Source organism: Podarcis pityusensis, assembly GCF_964106645.2.
Source record: "Podarcis pityusensis genome assembly, chromosome: 2".
In the NCBI taxonomy this organism is placed as follows: domain Eukaryota; kingdom Metazoa; phylum Chordata; class Lepidosauria; order Squamata; family Lacertidae; genus Podarcis; species Podarcis pityusensis.
The window spans coordinates 41542258-41562975 of NC_138029.1; the positions used below are offsets into that span (position 1 = coordinate 41542258).

Sequence of the window (20718 nt, forward strand, 5' to 3'; positions counted from 1 at the left end):
GATAAAACTGATGGTGGGTGCAGAAGTGTGTGGCTCACAGTGCACTGCATTTCTAAGAAATTCTTGTAAGCCTCATCCTTCCTATATTGGCCACAACTATGTTTGCACCACCCCGGGTGGTTTCAGATGTGCTTATGGCGTGTGCTGGTGAAGTAAATACTGTTCAAAGGTTTTATGTGTTTCAAAATCTTGATAGCATGGTGCCTGAGTTCTGGAAGAAAGACCTGAAAGGCCCACTTTCACCTGGCCTAGGGGGTGGGGCCCACTACTCACCCTGAACACCTAAAAGAGGCCACTGGGACATTGTTGGAACAACTCTTGGGTTGGGGCAACTGGCTAAAATGTTTTAAAATGTTTTAAATGGTTCTAATTTTGGTTCCTCTGTTTCATTTTTCTTGGGTTGGTGTTGGTTAAACATTTAGTTGGGGTTGATGGTTACTTTAATTTGGGTATAACTGTAAACTGTTTGTTATTATTGTTATTGGTTTTATTGGTTTGTTTGTTGCTTGTATAGGATATCTTGTTTTTTTAATGTTGGATGTTTTGTTGTGTTTTATAGGTTGTAAGCCACCCAGAGTGGCTGGGGAAACCCAGCCAGATGGGCGGGATATAAATTAAAAATTATTATTATTATTATTATTATTATTATTATTATTATTATTATAACATGGTGACAAATGTGAATGAGGCCGTACAGAAAGAATGTTGCTGTATGAGGAATTTTCAGTGCAGGTTTGGGGAGAGACAGCAACCTTGTAGGGTAGGTCTTTAGATTAAGGTTTCGAATAGTCTTGCTGAAAATCTATTAGATCAGCTGCCTGGTGGCCTCTGGGTGGCTTGGACCTGAGATTCCATCAGCCCCAGCCAGCCCAGTCAAGCTGGCCATGGCTAATGGGAGTTGTAGTCCAGACCATCTGGAGGGCACTAGCCTGGAGAAGGCTGCTTTAGATATTCCCTCCCTGTTAATTCCTTCTAGTGGCCTTCAAGCCAATTCAATTGGCTTGGTCAAGCATCCTGATCCAGTAAATTAAATTGTTTTGGTCAAGCATCCTGATCCATGGAGAGTTGGGAGGCAAGGGTTGAACGCCTGCATGGGAAAGCAAGAAGGAGGTTCTTTCCATGAAGAGAACAATGCAACTTGAACTTGGAAGTGTCTTCGTTGCAGACTAGTGATATTGCCTATTCTGCCAAAGCCAACAGAGGATGATCCACGAGGCACAGCTGTATTTGCTCAACATTGTGCATATGCTGCAAAGTCTGAATGGTGGGGTCTGGCACCCATCCTCACCCTTCGCTTATTTGCTTGTTTGAATCATAGAAGGGCCACCTAGTCTGACCCCCTGCAATGCAGGAATCAGATCTAAAATACTTCCACTCCATGATTCAGAAAAAAGCTCCCAGAGCAGCTTACAATCAGACTTACAATCTAAAAGGTGAAGCACAAAAGGAAATAGCATTGGAAGGGAGAAGGAAAAGTGGGGCCCTGTCCCACTGAGCACACTTGTTATTGTGCTAGTTGAAAGGTGGCATCGCAGGTGCAGGCACATGAATGAAACAAATTGTGTCACTGGAAATATATCTCGTAGCTGCTCTTCTTTGCCAAAGCTGCTACAGTGTCCACTAATGTTCACTGTAGCTTTCAAAAAGTCTCTTTTCAGGTTGGATTCTGGAACAGATTTGCATATGGTATTTGTAATATGTGTATGCTCTGTTCAGATCAATAGATTTGTGCAATAGCATTGAGAAGGTGGTGTTTCCACTGTTGGCAGTTCTTTCCTGATTTTATTTAACACTATTTGCATGCTGCCTAATCACGAAAACCTCTCAGCAGTCCCTGAAGCCAAACGATACGCATTTTGTACGTTGTGTCCTTGTTCCTAATAAATGCAGGCCAGTGAGAGGTGAAGGGATCTCACCAGCGTGCTTATATTCTCATTACCGTGTGTCTTTGGAGCCACATTAAATCCTAGTAATAAACCATTGATGTGAATGGAGTCTATGCCAGAGACGAACGCGTTTCTTTGTATTTAAGAACAGAAGAGTGATTGCACTGAAAGCCTGCCTCTCAGGCAATAAACAAAGCCTTGTTTGTATCGAGATATTCGGTTTAATTGGTTTGCTTTGAGGCAAAAAAACAAAGCAAAACCCAGGCTCTCCTTAATGTGTCTGCAGTAGCAATAACCTAGTAGAGACTGAAGACGGACTGCCAACAGGTAAGGGGAAGAGGGGGGGGGGGTGAGTGTGTGTTGTGGTCAAAAGCCTAACATCTTAGTTCCACATTTGTCAGTTTCTTTGGAACTACCATCTTCAGTTCAGTAGCATGTTACAGAGAATCTAGAAAGAATGTTTTTCTCAAAAGGCTACAGTTCAGGGTTCCTCTTTTGGCCTCCTATGGTTTTTCAATCTTAAATGATGGCAATTTGGTGGCGGGTGGGAATAAAAGGCAATTGTAGCACTGCTCTGTCTAGTTTGAGCAGGCAAAAGTATATTGAAATGTTACAAGGATCCTGTCCCTTTTTAATTTAAAGTCTCCTGCTTGCAGGATGGGGCCTATCCATTCCCTAAACCCCCATGGACCATTCTGTGGATTAGTGATGAACAGACTCTTATTTGCACCTTGACTAGTCTTTCTTGGTTGGCCCAGTTCCTTGCTTTTGTTCTGGGCAAGGGAAAGGGGGGGGGGGGCAAAACAGCTTTCTGTGCATTTCCCTCACTTCACTTTTAAAGCAAAAGAGCTCAAAATTAGTCCAGGAATTATGAACCAAAAGATTTGTGTTCTGGATGCTTCTTTAAAAGTTGATTAACACATGCATGTGCAAAAGTTGTTCATGTAGTCTCATGCGTTTGGGTTATAATTTAAAATTGCTTCTCAGCATCCCCCCCCCCCCAAAATATAGTGTTATATTAATAATACTTTCCTGAGTAGGTGCTATTCTAGCCCTTGTCAACAATGGTGACTTTTGTTGTGTTTTCTCTAGGCACAATTCAGTATTAGGGCCCCTCCAAATTGCTCTTCATTTTGTTTTTTCAACATGTCATTGATACAATAATACTGCATTAGTGAAGTATTTATATTGGACCACCCACCTATCAGTCTGCTTTATTAGTTGGTCTGTGATGGTTGCCCAGTGTTTCTGCATTATTGCCATTGGGAGGGGCACTCTTGCACTGTAGTGCATTCAAAGCAACACACACCTGAAACATTCGTGGTACGACAAGTTTCAAGATTTCAGCAGGAAGCTGCAGGACATGCATCAACTGGAAACAAAGTAGTATGTCTGCCCCCAAAACATGCAGGTTGGGAGTTGTAGTCTAGCTACATCTGGAAAGCACCACATTGACTATCCCTGCTATATAGAAGCCATTGAGTGTTGTGTAGCTGGAATGTAGCCTACTGTACAAATGTAAGAGTGGCTGTGTTGCTCTGCCCACTTCTGCCTCTGGCCTGAACCACCACTGGCAGGTGGCCCCTGGAAGGGAATGTGTGGTCTGTGGTCTGAAAAAAGTTTCTCACCCTGGCATTAGAGACCATACAGTTTGCCCTCATGGAGAAGGATCAACAGTATCTCTAACTTAGTGGGTTTGGCCTTTGCTAATTGTAAGAAGGTAGCACACACTCTTCACACATGTGCACTATTTGCCTGGTTTGTCAAGACTGCAGTTTCCAAATACTTGGTTCTGAACCTTGAGCTAATACTGTTAATTGCCAGTATGGAGTTTTGAAGCCTTGCTGTTCTGTTCTGCTTTACCTTCAGCAGGAAGAATTTATGCAGTGGTGATATTTTCCCTAGCCATGTTCTCCTTCCTGTTGTGTTTCCTCTTTCAATTCACTTAATGACAGTGAACTTTATATGCACACAAAAACATACTCTAGGTAATTAGGAAATAGATTGCATTCATCATGTGCAAGTCTGATGCTGTGGAGTCTAGACTTGGAAAATACTGCTTCCCAATTGCTAAATTTCCAAGAGCAGGGATAAATGGCAAGGCTTTGACTGTGGTTGATATGGCTTCTTCCAAGTAAATCTCTGACCAGAAGATGGGTTTCCAGTGCTGCAATTTAGAAATAAGCTCAGTCCCTCTACTTTCTTTTCTTTCTTTCTTTACTTAAAAATTATATTTTGTGAGTGAAGTATGTTTATTTAATCATCGTGGTTTATATTGGGATAACTGACCTTTGGCCCACCAGATATTGTTGCACTACAATGCCCATCATCCCTGATTATTGACCACGCTGTTTGGGATTGATGGAAACTGGAGCCCAACAACTTTTGAAGGGCCACAGGTTAGTCACAGCTAGTTTATACGGAGTGCATAGTTCAAAGATGAGAGGAGAATTAAGACTTCTGTTGTCAGTTTTTTTATAGGAGGCCTATCCCTTTAAGAATCCCTGTGTTGTCCAACAGACTCACTATTCCATTTCAGAATGGCAGGCCTATCATGTCATAATAATGTTACTTACTGAAAAATCAGCATCAATGCAGTGGCCCCCAGGATTCTTCTTTGTGTAGGCCAATGGCCTATTCACCATAAGCAATGGTGATGCTTTCTTGGGTTGAATGCCAAAGCTGCTCATTTCTGCCCCCCATCCTCCAGTGCATGCTTTGGCTGTACTTTGAGTGCAGTTCATAAAACATGGTTGTCCGTGAGCCAGTCCTGCTTTAGGGAAGAATGTTAATCGGTTGACGCATTTACTAGTGGTTAATGTGACTTTAGACTTGTGAGCTTACTTCATCAAAAACCTCTTGAGTGTGCATACACTGCAAAAAAATGGAAATATTAAAAGAACAGCTAGTCTAGGGGAGTTCTGTATGCATGTGACTGTGGTAAGCAAATGTCAATCCACATACAAAGGTGTGTTTATGTTGCCCCTGGAAAAGGCTTAGATTTTTTTGGGGTCAAATCTCCTAGGGAAAATAAAATCATCAATTGTTGAACAGTAGCCAAGAATACTTGCTGGCCCTCATTATTCAGGAGTTTCTGCATGAGTGGGATCACAAAGAGCTAAACCTTGGGTAATCTCTTTCTTTAGCTCTTCAGGCTAGTCATGTTTAGCGTCTTACATTTTTGGGATTGAGCATAATCTCCCACCGACTGAACGACTGTGGGAATGAGTCCACCGCAGTTACTTGACAACCTACCCACACCTAGATCATTGTGCATCAGTGGCTGAAAAAGAGGTGGGTTTGAGTAGAGAGGGAACCTGGATGCCTCTAGAATGTCAGTATTGAGTTGTGGGAGCAATTCAAGCACGTATCAGGAAATTAGAGTTTATGCATTAAAAAAACCCAGTTCAATAATAAAAAGTAAATAGTAGCAAGGAAAATGATTTTTTTTAGAACAGGTAGAAGTGATTTCAGTGTGAAAGAAAATTAAAATTGTCGCTGGCATCCAACTACCTTGAGAGAGACCGGAATGTGCCTCCAGGGATGGAGAATCACAGCGCCTGCTGTGGCCGCAGAGACTGGTAACTCATAACTGCGGCCTCCTGCATTGTTTTGCTGTGTTAGCAGCTCTGAAGTGAACTCTCCAGGGCACATGCCTGGACAGTGTGTATGGAAGCTCTGGGCTGTGTGAACAAATTATAAAGAGGTGTTTCATTTGTGATTCCAAAATTCAATGAACAGGACCCATCTTTCAATAAATTTGCTTGGTAATGGCATTATATTGCATATAATTGCAATATAGAGGGTTTATGCAATTTGAAGAGGATTAAAGCATTCTGTTGTCCCAGCACAAAGAAAGAAACAGATATTTTGCATCTGGGAAAGTAATGGGGAAATGCTTTGGAAAGTATGGAATGAACAAATGGTTAACATGAAGACACAAGCAAATAACGATGAATGCAGCTGGAATGCTCATTGTCGTATAATATCCCTACAAACTAATGGGAAAGAATGTTTAAAAAGACTGGATACAATCTAACGTCTGTGCAAGCAGATCAGGATGACTTTATTATTATTATTAATCGCCTTCCACACACGTGTCTTAGAGCGATGCACAGGATAAAATAAAAAGAGCTTTTAAAAGCAGCACAAAAATATAGTAAATGTGTTTTAAAAACAATGCAGCAGAGACTTATTAATATAGCTGAGAAAGCTGTAAAGATCATCTGGAGGAACCCTTGCTTATCTTTTGGTTCAGGAAAGCTTGCTTGTCTGGACACTGTCAGAACCAAGCAACTGTTTAAAAACTTGAATCAGGCATAACATTCCCTTGGGTTTCTAGGGACACTTGTATGATAGCAGATACCACTGTAATATAAGGCTTCATTCTGTTCTCTACCAGCCTTTTGGTGACTTTTGAACCCTTTTGATTTAGCTGATTTCAGAAAGTTGAAACCCGCCCTATGTTGTACCGTTTTGGTTTCCTTGTTTTGTTTTTTTATCATCAGTGTGTATAAGTGAATTGTAGATAGGGCCTTTATCAGCAAGATTCTGCTCTGCAACAGTTCTGCAGGAGTACCCATTTTTCACTTGTCCTGCTGCCAATGTTCCTTCTTCTCACCATCCATTAGACGTTCAATGTAAGAACTACTTGCAAATATAAATGCAAAAAAATTAAATCGAAACTGAAAACCAACAAAACACAATCTTTTCTAAATATAAGTAATTTATAACATAAAATATAACTCATTTCTATTATTATAATAGATAATATTCCTCACACATGTGGTTTGTTTTCTTAAAAAAAAACACACCAAAAGAAATAAATAAAGAAAATCAAATATTAACTCAGGTGAGTGGTTGAAAGCAGCAAATCCTTTCATATTCAGGAAACAAGATCCCTTTGTTATGAATCATTGACATTTATTTTTCTTTCTTTCTTTCTTTCTGATATAATGCATTAATTCCATTGTAAGCACATACTCCCATGTCTTTTGTGTCACTTTTTGAAGGCATAACTTGTAATTGCCATATTTTGGCATATAAGGTTCTTGTTGTTTTAACTATGTACAAGGCTATATTCCTGATGAATTAAGCTACCCATGTAGTTTAACCCAGGCAGACATGTGGGCCAGGATAGATCTTGTCTAATAACAACTATTATAGGATAACTATTTTATTGTTTATTATAATTATCATTATTTATTTAATTTATATACCACCCTTCACCCAAAGATCTTGGAACAGTAGCACAAAATAATTTAAACAAAAGCAACCCACCCACCTCCGACACACACTTAAAAGGATGTAGAATATTAATTAGCCAAAGGCTTGGTTGAAGAGGAACATTTGCCTGGCAGCTAAAGATGTATAGTGAAAGTGCCAGACAAACCTCCCTGGGGAGAGCATTCCACAAACAGGGAGTCACTGCCAAAAATGCCCATTCTCAGTGTTGCCACCTTCTGGACCTCTCTACTACCAATTTATGCCTTTCCCCTCTACATAAATCTCCCTTCGGTTTGAACAACCTGCAGTAAAAAAAACCCTAGTTAGTTCTTTTTACTCCAGCAGCTTTTTCAAAAGCTTTAAAAAGATTTTCTTGATATAATACAGAGGTGAGAAATATCTAAGGGGTTCCATCGCTGGATCTATTTAACTAAGGGATGCATAAGCTTGTCTTGGTTTTGCTTGTGACTCTTCCTATCTCTATAGGGCTATAAAGAAAGGGACTGAGTGGTGACAGTTGCTTTCAACTTAGCAACAACATGAACTCTGGCCAATTGCCCTTGATGAATAATTAGTAACCCCTGAATGGTGCTGGGAGTAACTAGCTGGGAATGTATATGCTGCCAAATTCTGCATTGGCTGGAATTTGGCAGCAGAATTGAGTTCCTGCCAATTTTGAGTCCTAGAATGAACCAGGCACTTGCTGGAGTCTATAGCACTTTACACCCCAGCTCTAAATGGCTTCTTTGATGTTGCAGGTTGTACCTGGAGATGTGATGACACTTTGGCTGAGTAGGTTTCAGTGCTATGTAGTATGGATCGCATTACTGAAGTGGGGTGTTTGTAGATTTTTGACAATGCTCCATGCTGCTCCAGTACTCTTTGAAATGAGGAGACTACAGAGCGGTTATTTCTCAAGGCACAACTATCTACTTCAGGTATAAATAAGGACTTTCTGAGTCCTTATTTGAGTCTTTCTGGATAGATATGAGAGGTGGGCGGGTGGAAATGGAAACCACCGCACTTAGGTGATGTATGAACTATACTCAGAGGCGGGGCTAGCGTCCCAGGGGGGTGCTGCCTGCGGCGAGCAACCCAGGGGACAGGACAGCAATGTCACCCCCCCCCCAGGGATGACACCTGGGATGGACCGCACCCACCGCACCCCCTTCCTCCGCCAGTGACTATACTTAGTCACCCACTGATAATTGCCACATTCCTATTTTTTGGCCTGAAATGATGGCGATGACAAGTATGACTAATGCTAGTTGGTGTGGTGAAAAATGCCTCCCCCCCCCCCCGGAAGCCACGTGCCAAATGCTTCTATACTTGCTCAACATGATACCCAAGCCAGGCATGTTTGTAGTGGAAGATGACAAAGGGGTTCAGTCCAGATCTTGCAGGTTCATTGTGCACCAAACCTTCAGATATGGCGTTAACAGCCTTTGGCAATCTGTGTGTAGTGCATATATTATTGATTCAATTAAAAGCAAAGAGTAACATAAGATCTGAAGGGGGAAAGAACAATGCAGGACCTTTTCTTTTTCTTTTACAAAAATCTGTAGAACAGAGCAGTAAAATAGAAGTGGGATTGGGAGGAGGGAATTGGCAGCAAAAAAGCTACATGCAGACTAATTATAAGTAAGGCATAGCCTTGTGAGCATGGCCATGACTTTAATATAATTATATACGGTAGTTTTATATAGAAATCTAAGCCGTTTCCCGATTTGTAAAGGCAGGAGTCTCTGGTGGCATCGTGTTAGGAAACGATGACAGGAACAGAATCTGCATCCTGTGGTTTTTGCACATTACGGGAATGTCCTGTCCTATCTCTGCTGTCAGTTCTCGATTGCACAACCCAGGGTTTTGAGAGAGACCAAATTTGCTATGAGGACTGGTCAGACTTCCTGCCAGTGCGTGACCAATTGGGGAAGGAAAGCCTTCTGCTGATCACACTTTGTGGTGTCCCATAAGGAACTGACATAAGAGAAGACTATTTCCTGGCCACTTTCAGGGTGTGAATCATGCCCCTTGTTCAATCACCACTTTCCTTGACATTTGCATGAAAATGTGATTAAGATGTTGAGAGAACGTGGGGATGCATATATCCTTTTCTATTTATTCTATCCTGAGCTCCTTTGGGTACACATAATCTCTTCTGTACTGTTGCTATCTTAGAGTGGTAAACTTGCCCATAGAAGAATGGTCTTGTGTTGTGTGTGTATGGAGACCTTTAAGCCACCTGGGCATGTTGGCTGCTTGTCCTAGATGCACCTCTCCTGTGGAAGTACTCTTTGTCTAACTTGCACAAGTTATTGGTAACACTTTGATGCAGTGACTCCTGTCAAAATGCAAGGAAATGCTCTTCAAAGGTCACTTCAAAGATTCTTGTAGCCCTGAAATTCTGATTGCATGAGTTCTAGCTGGTCAATTGGCCATCCTGTTTGGTGCTGATGGGAGTTGTAGTCCAACAACATATGGAGGAACACAGGTTCCCCAATCCTGGTATAAAAAATGGATGTGTATGAACAGGAGCAACGACAGGACGTGGTAGAACGCAGCTCAGCTGTGGATCCTTTCCTCTCTTTTATCTTGATGCCTTTTGAACGTATAGGAAGTGCAGAGTTGTGGATTTTCATTTACCCTCTTGTTGCAAAACTTTCCTGTTGGGTTATGTGAGGAGTCAAAACGAAGGGAACTGTTTCCCTTTTTCTGGCATCTCAAAATCCTACATGATCATGAGCAGAAGAGGTTTGGGAAGCAGACTAGACACCACCTGGAAAAATTGGAGTAAACTAAAAACTGGGTTTGATTTATGTTTACCACTTGTGTGTGGCTAACTCTGACTTACTTCTTTTTATATCTACAGGAGATGAATTAAAATGCAGCACACGACCTGCACAGAGGACAGGATCCACCATGCACTGGAGAGGTGCCTTCATGGCCTCAGCAGAAGCACTTTCTCTGCTAGCACTTGGACTGGTAAGTGACTAACCCCATCACCATACCAGGATGATTTTTCTTTCCTCTTCAGTTTGTTACTGAAATGCATTTGGATGCTTTCCCCAACTCTTTAGTGATTCTTATTGCATTAGCAATATTTGTTCATGTGTAGTCAAACTATTAACCAATGAAAAGGGAATCAATTCAACATTTAAACAACAAACTGATGTTAATCCTCCTTACCCAAACTCTCTTGATTTTTCCTCCTCCTAGTGAAAGTGCTTGAAAGCCTAACCAACCACCTGCTAGTAAAAAATGTCTCAGATGTTCCCAAATATTCTAGTATCAGTAGAACAGTGCCCACATTAGCACACTACACTAAGGCAAACCATGGTTTAGTGCAAATGCAGTAGCTCCCAAGGAAGAATTTGCAGCTGCTCTGCTCCTCCCTGGGCTTTTTAGGTCAGCACAGTGCAGCAGCTAAGTCAAGGTTTGATTTTGAACGCTGTGTGTCTCCTCCTTAACCATGGCCTTAAACTATAGGAGATTGTGGTTGAGGAGGAGAAACCTTACCCACAATGCTGGGTTTGGAAGACGTGCTAAGCCTAACCTTGGTTTTGTTGCTTTTCTCCATTGACCTAAAAAGCATGGGAAGAGGAGCCAAATGAGCGCATGTTGATCTCCGGAAGCCAGTATTCTCATGTGGTCTTGCTAAGCTATGCTCTGACTTACTGTGGTGTGGAAACCAGGCCATTGCTCTGAGCTCTCGCCCCACATGATGGGACATGTTTTCAGAAAGAAATCTGAAGCTAACTGGGGCTATGCAGCTATGTTGCCAGTTTACTGATTTGAAATCCTCATCCTACAGCCTCAATTTTTAATTTTCAACATGGCTTTTATGGATTGTGGGGTGGGTTTTTTTGAGCCTCAAAATTCTTGATTTTTGCTTCAACCTCTTTCTTACAACAGAGTGGAGGGCAGGAAGATATTTGGCGACATTTACACCATGCATCACTTAAAGTGCTGCGATACCACTTGATGCAGTGGAAGCCAGCTTAATAGGTTCACATTTTTATATTGGCCTGCTCCAGGGTTTGGTGGGCATGGAGTGGGGCATGTGCAGCTCACACGTGGAGCTGTGGTGGTTATAGCATCTCAGTAATGTTTCACAGCAATTGCTGGTTGCAAGCCATGAGCTGCCCTTGCCTTTCAGAGAACTGAGAGAGGAAATGCTAACCATCAATGCCACCCTACGCAGGCAGCACTTGCTGGAGAAGGCAAGCAGTCCTCAGAAGAGAACTCACTGTTTCTGTTCCAAGAAAAACATCTCTTGAAGCTCATCTTAAGCTGCCAGCCGCAAATGTGGGTGCTGCTGCCACCCAACTTTTTTTAGCTGTGCTGCTGCAGTGTGTTGCCATCTGGATACAGCCTTGCAGTATCAATTTCCTCTGTTGCTGATCTAGCACTATTTTGCTAAACCAGAGCGGGAGGACCAAGGTAACAGAAGTTAAGGAAGAGACAGCAAGGAGTCTAGCTAGCTGTTCTGGAATTTGCCTTCCATGCTGACCCTGCTATGATGATGATGATGATGATGAATACAATAATAATTGAATTAATACCCTGCCCTTCCCCCTAAGGAGCAAACAGAGAAGCAAACAGATAAACAATTTACAAACAAAAACAAAGAAAAAACAGATCGAAACATTCTAAAAGCAATTATAATTTAAAACCTCTAAACACAAGTACAATTAACAACTTTCTAAAAGCAATTACAAGTAACAGCTGCGTCCTTGCAATTATCTTGAGGTTGCCAAGTTACTAGGCCCTTATCTACCATTTAGATTCTTATTCTCTAATACTTAACCCCCCCCCCCATAGCTCAAGGTGGGACACATGCTTCTCTCTCCACCCCCTCCATTTTATCCCTACCACAACCCTGTGAGGTTGATTTAAACTGAGAGACAGTGACTGGCCCAAGGCTACCCAGCTAGCTTCATGTTTGAGTGGGGATTTGAACCCGGGTCTCCCCAGTCCTAACCACATTAACCAGTATGCCACAGTGGTGCCCATCCCTGTGTGGTTTGCACACACTGCATCAGTGTGTGTGTGTCTCTTTCTCTCTTTTAATCCTTCCATGCAGGACCAGCAATTTAACCACAAAGATTCAAAAGAGATGCAAAACTTTGCCACAGATCCTGTAGCAGGAAGAAGATGGGGAGTAGTATTGTCTATGGGCTGCAATGGCTCTTTGCTTTTACTGCTTCACCTCAGGGACTCAATGAATTATGTATATTATGGATTGCTTATATTATTTGGACATGTTGCCATAGGAAATATTGAGGCAGCTCTACCCTAACAGTTAATGCACATGATTTGTTGGAAATGTTGCAGGCTAATGAATTAACCCCAACTGGGAATAATTGGTTTAGGTCAAAAATACATCGTTTCCCTAATGCTGTATTCCAGGTTGTTCTTATCCCTACTAGGGTGGTAAATGCATTTTCTCTCTTGAAGAACTGGATCCACATAGTAGTGACTTCTGAGAAAGAAAGCTCATGACTGTATCTTTTTTTAAAAATAACTCCACACACATCTCGTATCTTTCATTATGGTCCATGAATCTCTTTCATTTTGCCTATATCCCATCTAGCTCAAAATTGCAATGAACATCTGTCTTCTGCAATTAGGACACTGAGTGCTCTGGAATTCATTCCATGCTCAGAACGTGACCTGTTTCTTCATTTTTTGGCAGCTGGGCTTTGTCTGAATTGTTGGAGTCTCCAGGAGTTGGTCAGTCGTGATGCAGGGAACTACCTCATCCTTCTGGAGAAAATCTTGCAAAAGACCCAAGAGGTAAATCAAAGAGGGCAATAGGAAAGAATATTTGTACAAAGGGAGTTCTTGCTCAGTCTGATGCGCTCTGTCTCTCTCTAAGAATCTGGAATACCTTTAGTACAAATAAGAATGAAAAGTAGCTGGTTGCTTTGTGTATCAGCCCAGCTTGCTGCTGATTTCAGTTTGCCTTTGACCAAGTTCTATTTTTTAAAAAAATAATATTTATTACTTTTCCAACAATTTAGACACTACAAATACAATACAATACAATACATTAACACTACATAACACTAACACTAACACTAACACTAACACTAACACTAACACTAACACTAACACTAACACTAACACATTAAAGACATTAAACTAACAAAACAAAACAAAAACAGTTTAAAACACATCAAATAGTTTCAATATCTTATCTTTCATTCACTTATTTCAATGACCTCCTCACACCTCCCTTTTTGTATTCCACTTCTATTAATTGTTTCAGCAATTCCTTTCCATCTTCCTCTGCTTTCTATCCTTTAATTATCTTATCAGATTCTAACCTTATTTTTCCCTTTAATACTCTATTAATCTATTTGTACTTAATTCCTTATAACATTTCTACTAAAGCCATATAACTTCATTCCAACATTTTTCTAACATTCATTAATTTTACAATATTTCTGTAAAAAAGTTCTATGCTCTGCTTGGTGTTTCAACATGTTAAAACAATTTAAAGCAAGAGAGTAGATGCACACAATACCTTGCAATGGGAGTACTTCTTTCCAAAATGGCATCAGCATGTCCTGGAGGAAGTCGCTAGTTTTTGAGGCCATTTGTAACTCATTGCTCTGTATGTTGGAAACAGAATCTGGTGTTTAAGTCAGTTTGTCACTAACAGAATTGCTCCCCCCCCCCCTTTGCACCCTGGAAACCCACACATAAGAGGGTATGTCCCACTTTTTAAATGTTTAGTATTTTACAGGTAATAATAAACCAAGCAATAATCCCACCCCCATCCAACCAACCTGCCCCTGCACTTGATGTTGGTTGAATCCTGCTTGGAGTCAGCCATGTCTTAAGGGTACCAACAAGGAACCTGTGGCCCTCTAGAAATTCCACCATCCCTGACCATGTTGGGTGAGGCGGATGAAAGTTGGAGTCCCTGGAGGGCTTCAGGTTCCTCACCCCTTTTTTAGAGTGAGGTATCCGTATAGTTAAAGCTATGGTTTTCCCAGTAGTGATATATGGAAGTGAGAGCTGGACCATAAAGAAGGCTGATCGCCGAAGAATTGATGCTTTTGAATTATGGTGCTGGAGGAGATTCTTAAGAGTCCCATGGACTGCAAGATCAAACCTATCCATTCTTGAGGAAATCAGCCCTGAGTGCTCACAGGAAGGACAGATCCTGAAGCTGAGGCTCCAGTACTTTGGCCACCTCATGAGAAGAGAAGACTCCCTGGAAAAGACCCTGATGGAAAGATTGAGGGCACAAGGAGAAGTGGACTACAGAGGACGAGATGGTTGGACAGTGTTCTCTTTTTTTTTTTGCAAGTAAATTTTTATTCAGAATTTGTACAAAAAAAAAGAAAAAAGAACTAACAAATACAAAAATAAACATTTTAACATAAATTATTCATCCTATTTTCATACTATACAAAAAGAAAGCATACAATCATACAAAAAATAATAATATAACCATTAGGCTCTCCTTAGCCTTTGACTTCCCTTCACCCTTTTGGTAAGTATCAAATAAATCCCGGGTTGCGTAATTAGTTTATTAAAGTTTATAGTTATTAGCTGATAAAGTTTTTCTAATACCGCCAGTTCCTCCTATATATCCGTTCCAATATATTTCCAAAATTTACTCCAATTTTTTTGAAATTTCTGGTCGTCTTGGTCTCGTATTCTGCCTGTTAATCTATCTAGCTCGGCATAGTTGATCATTTTGACCTGCCAGTCACTTATGTTAGGAATAGTTTCTATTTTCCAGTTTTGTGCCAGCATAATTCTTGCGGCTGTGGTGGCATAGAGAAATATTTTTTTATCTTCATTTTTTATTTCCTTACCCATTATTCCCAGCAAAAAGGCCTCAGGTCTCTTGGGAAAAGTATATTTAAAAACTTTTTTAAGTTCATTATAAATTGCTTCCCAAAAAACCTTCACCTTGTTGCATTGGGTTGGACAGTGTTCTCAAAGCTATCAGCATGAGTTTGACCAAACTGCGGGAGGCAGTGGAAGACAGGAGTGCCTGGCGTGCTTTGGTCCATGGGGTCACGAAGAGTCGGACCCCATGGACTAAACAACAATCTGGCCTCAGCAGCAGTCTCTGGGAACTTTTGAAGGACAGCAGTTTGCCAGTTACTTTGTTTTGCACATTGCTGCAAGGAATGGGCACAAGACACCATTTGTATTACTTCTCCCCGCTGCCTCCCCACCCTGCAACAGAATGTCTTGAGCCGGTGTTGATCTTGTTGTTTTATGTGGCAATGCAGATACTGTGCATGGGATCCTATGGGATTCAGAGTCCTTGAGCATCATAGGTTGACTTGAGCCCCGCTCCGCGCTCTGTTATGCTGGATCTGGAGGTTTGAATTTTACTGCTGGGAAAAAGAGGACAATGAATGAGTTAGAACACCTGGGTCAGCAACTGTCAGAGTCAAGTGGAGATTTCCTACTTCCTGCTCTGTGCAACACCTCCCCATTAGGGAGCAATTGTCTCTCACATGGCAGAATGTTGGGAGCTGCTTGGCAGGCTGAGCTCCCTGCCTCCATTGTTTCCCAGCTATTGTGATGGCAGGCCAGTGGGGAATTGAGGAAGGGAGACCCCAGCTTGTGGCATGCAAAAGGCTTTCCAGGACTCTTGTTTGCAACAGGGTCACAGCAAGGTTGCTGCCCAGGAAATGAATGTAGCAGGTTTTCCTGTGAACCCGTTCATTAGAAACTGTTTCCCCCCGCCCTTTCTTTTTAAATTGTTGTCAGACAGTATAACTTCCTGGTGGTTTTTTTTTTTTTTTTTTAAATGATATTTATTAAAAGTTTAAAAATTACAGAAAAAGGAAAAAAGGACAACAATATAAAAGAAAAAAAAGAAAACATAGAAAAGCAATACAACAATACAGCAAAAAGAAACAAAAAAACTAAAACACACATCCAATATTCCATATCTTTACCTTTCCTTTACTTGTTTCATCGACCTCCTCACCGCTCCCTTTTTTTGTATTCTAGTTCAATTCACTATTTCAGCAAATTCTTTCCATCTTTCTCAATTTTTGTTCTATAATTTATCTTAACGGTCTAACCTTAAATTTTTTCATTTTGGCCCGTTATCAATCAGCTTTTACTTAATTCTTTGTTACATTTCTACTAAAACCATATAGCTTCATTCCAGCATCCTTCTAACACTAATTAATTTTACAATGTTTCTGTAAGTATACTTTAAATTTTTTCCAATCTTCTTCCACCGACTCTTCTCCCTGGTCTCGGATTCTACCAGTCATTTCCACCAGTTCCATGTAGTCCATCAGCTTCATCTGCCATTCTTCCCTGGTGGGTAGATCTTGCGTCTTCCAATGCTTTGCAATAAGTATTCTTGCTGCTGTTGTAGCGTACATAAAGAGAGTTCTATCCTTCTTTGGCACCAATTGGCCGACCATGCCCAGGAGAAAGGCCTCTGGTTTCTTCAGAAAGGTATATTTAAATACCTTTTTCATTTCATTATAGATCATCTCCCAGAATGCCTGAATCTTTGGGCATGTCCACCAAAGGTGAAAGAATGTACCTTCAGTTTCATTACATTTCCAACATTTGTTATCGGGCAGATGGTATCTTTTTGCAAGCTTGACTGGTGTTATGTACCACCTATAAATCATTTTCATTAAATTCTCTTTTAAGGCATTACATGCCGTAAACTTCATACCAGTGGTCCATAACTGTTCCCAGTCAGCCATCATAATATTATGTCCAACATCTTGTGCCCATTTAATCATAGCAGATTTCACCATTTCATCTTGAGTATTCCATTACAACAGCAAGTTATACATTCTTGACAAATTCTTAACTTTAGGGTCTAACAATTCTGTTTCCAATTTGATTTTTCCACCTGGAAGCCTAGTTTTTTATCCAAGTTATATGCCTCCATTATTTGATAATAATGGAGCCAATCTCGTACTCGGTTTTTTAATTTTTCAAAGCTCTGCAGTTTTAATCTGTCACCCTCTTGTTCCAAAATTTCCCAATACTTTGGCCATTTGGCCTCCATATTGAAACTTCCTGGTGGGTTTAATGGAGGCCCTGCCCTGGCTATTCTGAGGAACTTTTGGCCTAAAAATAGTCTTGTGGCTCAACATGCAAAAATCTGCAGCAGGTGAGAGCCTGAAAGAAGAAAATGTACTGCACTTGGGGGTATAATGTGCCACAGCATCATTATAGGGCCTTGCAAGAGCAGAAAGGGCCGTAGAGGGGTTGTTCCCCTCTTCAGGGAGCTAACCACCTCTCTTCCTTCTCTAGGAGATACTTCAGTTATAAAAAAATAAAATAGTAATAATAAATAAAATGATAGTGATAGAAATAATAATAGTAATGAGCAGGATGCACCTAAGTTGTTTTGTTCACAGACCAAGGTCCCCTTGTGCAATCGGGCTTTCCCTCTCCACCCCCACCCGCCGGTGCCCCTCTGCAACCACTAAATCTGCTCTGGAGGGTTGGGGGAACCCCAGAACAAATTTAGGAGGCACATGTGAGGAGGAGTGCGGGAAAGTCTTCTTGAGCAAGTGGACCTAATTCTACTCATGCAATGCCCCACTTAGCCCTACGCTGAGTTCCACGTAATAAAAAAACCCAAAACAAATTAGTATGATTAGTAGTAGCAGCAGTGTTCAGAGCCCTACATTTTAAAGTGGATGATTCTCTCTACTGGCTGAGCAGTCTGACTATTGCTTTCCAGTGGCTTACGTAAGAAAACCGCAGCATAAGAAATTTGACCTGGAGATCTTGATATCAATTTACCTGTGCTGGGGTGATACTGAGACCCTGTCACGCAGCCTCTGTTGTATTTTGTTGTGCAACTTGCAGCCTTTGCAGCTGTTCTGACTAAAGATGCAAATATACCATGTTTGGTTGCTGAAATGCTGCTTGGTTTCTCTTCTTGACAAAGAGGAACTGTGTGAGAACTTCCCCCTCTTCTCTCTCTCTCTCTCTCTCTCTCTCTCTCTCTCAGCTTACCCAATGATATTCTACCACGGGACCCAAAAATACCATATTGTTAGGAATGTTTACTAAGGTGTGCCAGGCACACCTTCTATATACAAAAAGGGAAATACAGAAAAATTTTGTTTAGAATGGCTAGGAAATCATGACACTCTTCTGAAATGTGAGGGCCATTTGGAGAAGGTGATTGAAGAACCCAAGAATGATGTGACTGGGCTCAGAGTCACCATGGAGGAGTGACTTGCTACTGCAACAAGTAACACCTGTAGAGTAGACTTTACCTAGAGAGAAGCAAATAGCAATCTTATCAAGTCACACATCAATTCCCCTCCAAAGCTTCCAGGTGATCGGTTTGGGTAGCTTTTCTTTGAGTAGTTTTACCAGAATCTCACTTCCCTCTTGTGCTTTCTTTTCTTCCTCTGCAGGTCCAAGAGAAATGCAACTATGATCTCTTTGCTCCGCTGGCTCTGCTCTTCAGCTCAGCTGTCATGTGTGTAAGTTGTCCCAGCATTGCTGGAATGAATAGCTGAAGGCATTGGCTCTGTGGCTGTTAAAGTTGACAAGAAAACCTTTTGTTTTTGTTTAAAAAATTATATCCAGCTTTTCACCATGTAGGACTCAAAAGAGTTCACAGCAATTCATACATACAAAATTAAAACATAGATTAAACTTTGAGTTTCCCTACTGACTCAGGTCAACCTCTGTATTCCTGATTTTTAGGAGAACCATTGGTAGTTGGGATATTTTTATCTAGCTAGATACTGACTGCTGGTTTACACATGCATGCTCATTGTGTGCTGACTTGTAACACTGACTGATCGGTTTCATCACCACCAAAGAGCTTCTGTCTCACCTGATGTCAATTATTGGTACTCTTCAACAGAGGAAGTTCTAACTGTTGACTGCAAACTGAGTGCTGCAAGGATCCATTGATGAATTCTATATGTGTGTGAACACCCCCCCCCAAAAAACCCTATTTATTTGTTCTGTTTCTTTATATGACTAACAGCAAAGTCAAATTACACTTTGGATTTCACCTTGATGCTTTGCTTTCCTCTGTGTTTGATGGTGGTGTGTGCACATATTTTGGGGCTGTCACTCAAAGCATTCAGCACTGTTGCTCAGCAGGGGAAACTTGAACTTGAGCCCATGTAGCATCAGCCCGTCTTCTTTTTCTCCAATGGCTTCCTTGGCGGGAGGGGGTGGTTTTGCTTAATGAACTTGGATCACAGCGCTGGCAGCTGAAGCTGATGGTGGGAAATGTGCATGGTTAAAGTTGCTGAATTCCTATATCTGGAAGAAGATAAGGAGATGCTGGCCTCCATTTCTTGGTCTATTTATACCACTGCTGTTTTCTTTATAGACACCACACTTTCCTTCAGAGTCAGATTTCCTTCTGAGAGCCATGAGGACATACCGAGACTTCCTCACCTGGCCTGTGCCATACTGCAATATCTGCCAGGAGCTCCTGACCTTTATCAGCAATGAACTCAAAGCCCCAGGTAGGGATCCAGATTGTCTGCTCCCAGCAGGGTTCCTTCAGCCCTCTGTGGTGCTGACTCTTCCTTCCTGGGGTGGGGTGTGTGCTTGGTGTTGATGAATGTCTGAGAAACCTAAAGTTGCACCAGTACATTTATGGGCCATATAGGCATTGAAGCTAACACTGTGCTATGAACTGGAGTGGGCTGCATACATCGTGGCAAGGGTTATTGCCACCAATGCAATTATAGTCAATACAGTGATCCTGAAAGTTGATTTTTAAAACACTCGTAGCCATATGTGTTCATGTAGAGGCACTCTCTACAGCAAACACAACATTTTTGGAGGGTGTTTCATGCACATGCCTATATGAGTGTGGTGGCTTCATCCCACACCATAAGCCTGCTGGCATGCTGCATGGTGTGCAAATGGTGCCAGCACATTGGGTAAAAGCATTAAGGCTGTATCCTGATGAAAGAAGCTTACTCAGTGCTTGCATATCAACAGTATTGGTTCTGAAACAAGATGCATTACAGACCATATTGGATGGATTATTTACACAAGGCCTATCAAATAAAAGTTAATAGAATCATAGAACTGTAGAGCTGGAAGGGACCCCAGGGGTCATTTAGTTCAACTCCCTGCAATGCAGGAATTTCAGCTAAAGCATCCAAGGCAGATTTGTTTAGTCATTTATATTACTTTCAGAGAAGAAAGCACTTTAACCTGCCGAGGGAAATCCAGGTGGGCTGATGGACTGTCCACATCTGAAATAAAGCCCCAGCACACAAAAGTGTATGCTACTATAAATCTCTTAATCTGGAAGGTGCCACTCTTGTTTTAGTATTTTATATCAGGGGTGGGTATGTTTTTCTGCCCAAGGGCAAAATTCCCTAGATGGCAGCCTTCTAAGGGCCACATACTAGTGGTGGTAAAAGTAGGCAGGGCCAGAGGTGAAAAGAAAGAAGAAACAAAGTGTGGAACAAGGAATGTAGTGTCAACCTTTGGACAGTAGGCTAGATTTCAGCCATGCAGTATCTCAGTTCGAGGACACATTCCAGCTAGGGTAGTATCTTCCTGTAGGGATTAAGAATGGGAGTACAGTGGTTTGTCTAAGGTTCCCCCTTCTGAAGTAGGATTTGAACCAGAGGCT

General features: G+C 41.4%; 1 protein-coding gene across 4 annotated transcripts in view; it reads left to right on the top strand.

Moving 5' to 3' along the window:
* PIK3R5 (phosphoinositide-3-kinase regulatory subunit 5) overlaps positions 1–20718 on the top strand; it is a 54563-nt gene that overhangs the window by 19015 nt on the left and 14830 nt on the right. For all 4 annotated transcript variants that reach the window (XM_080993683.1, XM_080993686.1, XM_080993684.1 and 1 more), the window contains exons 2-5: positions 9982–10094; positions 12808–12908; positions 18512–18580; positions 19450–19588. In XM_080993683.1, coding sequence (XP_080849809.1) covers positions 9995–10094; positions 12808–12908; positions 18512–18580; positions 19450–19588 — 409 coding nt within the window. In that variant the 5' untranslated portion in view covers positions 9982–9994. The remainder of the gene's footprint in view (positions 1–9981; positions 10095–12807; positions 12909–18511; positions 18581–19449; positions 19589–20718) is intronic.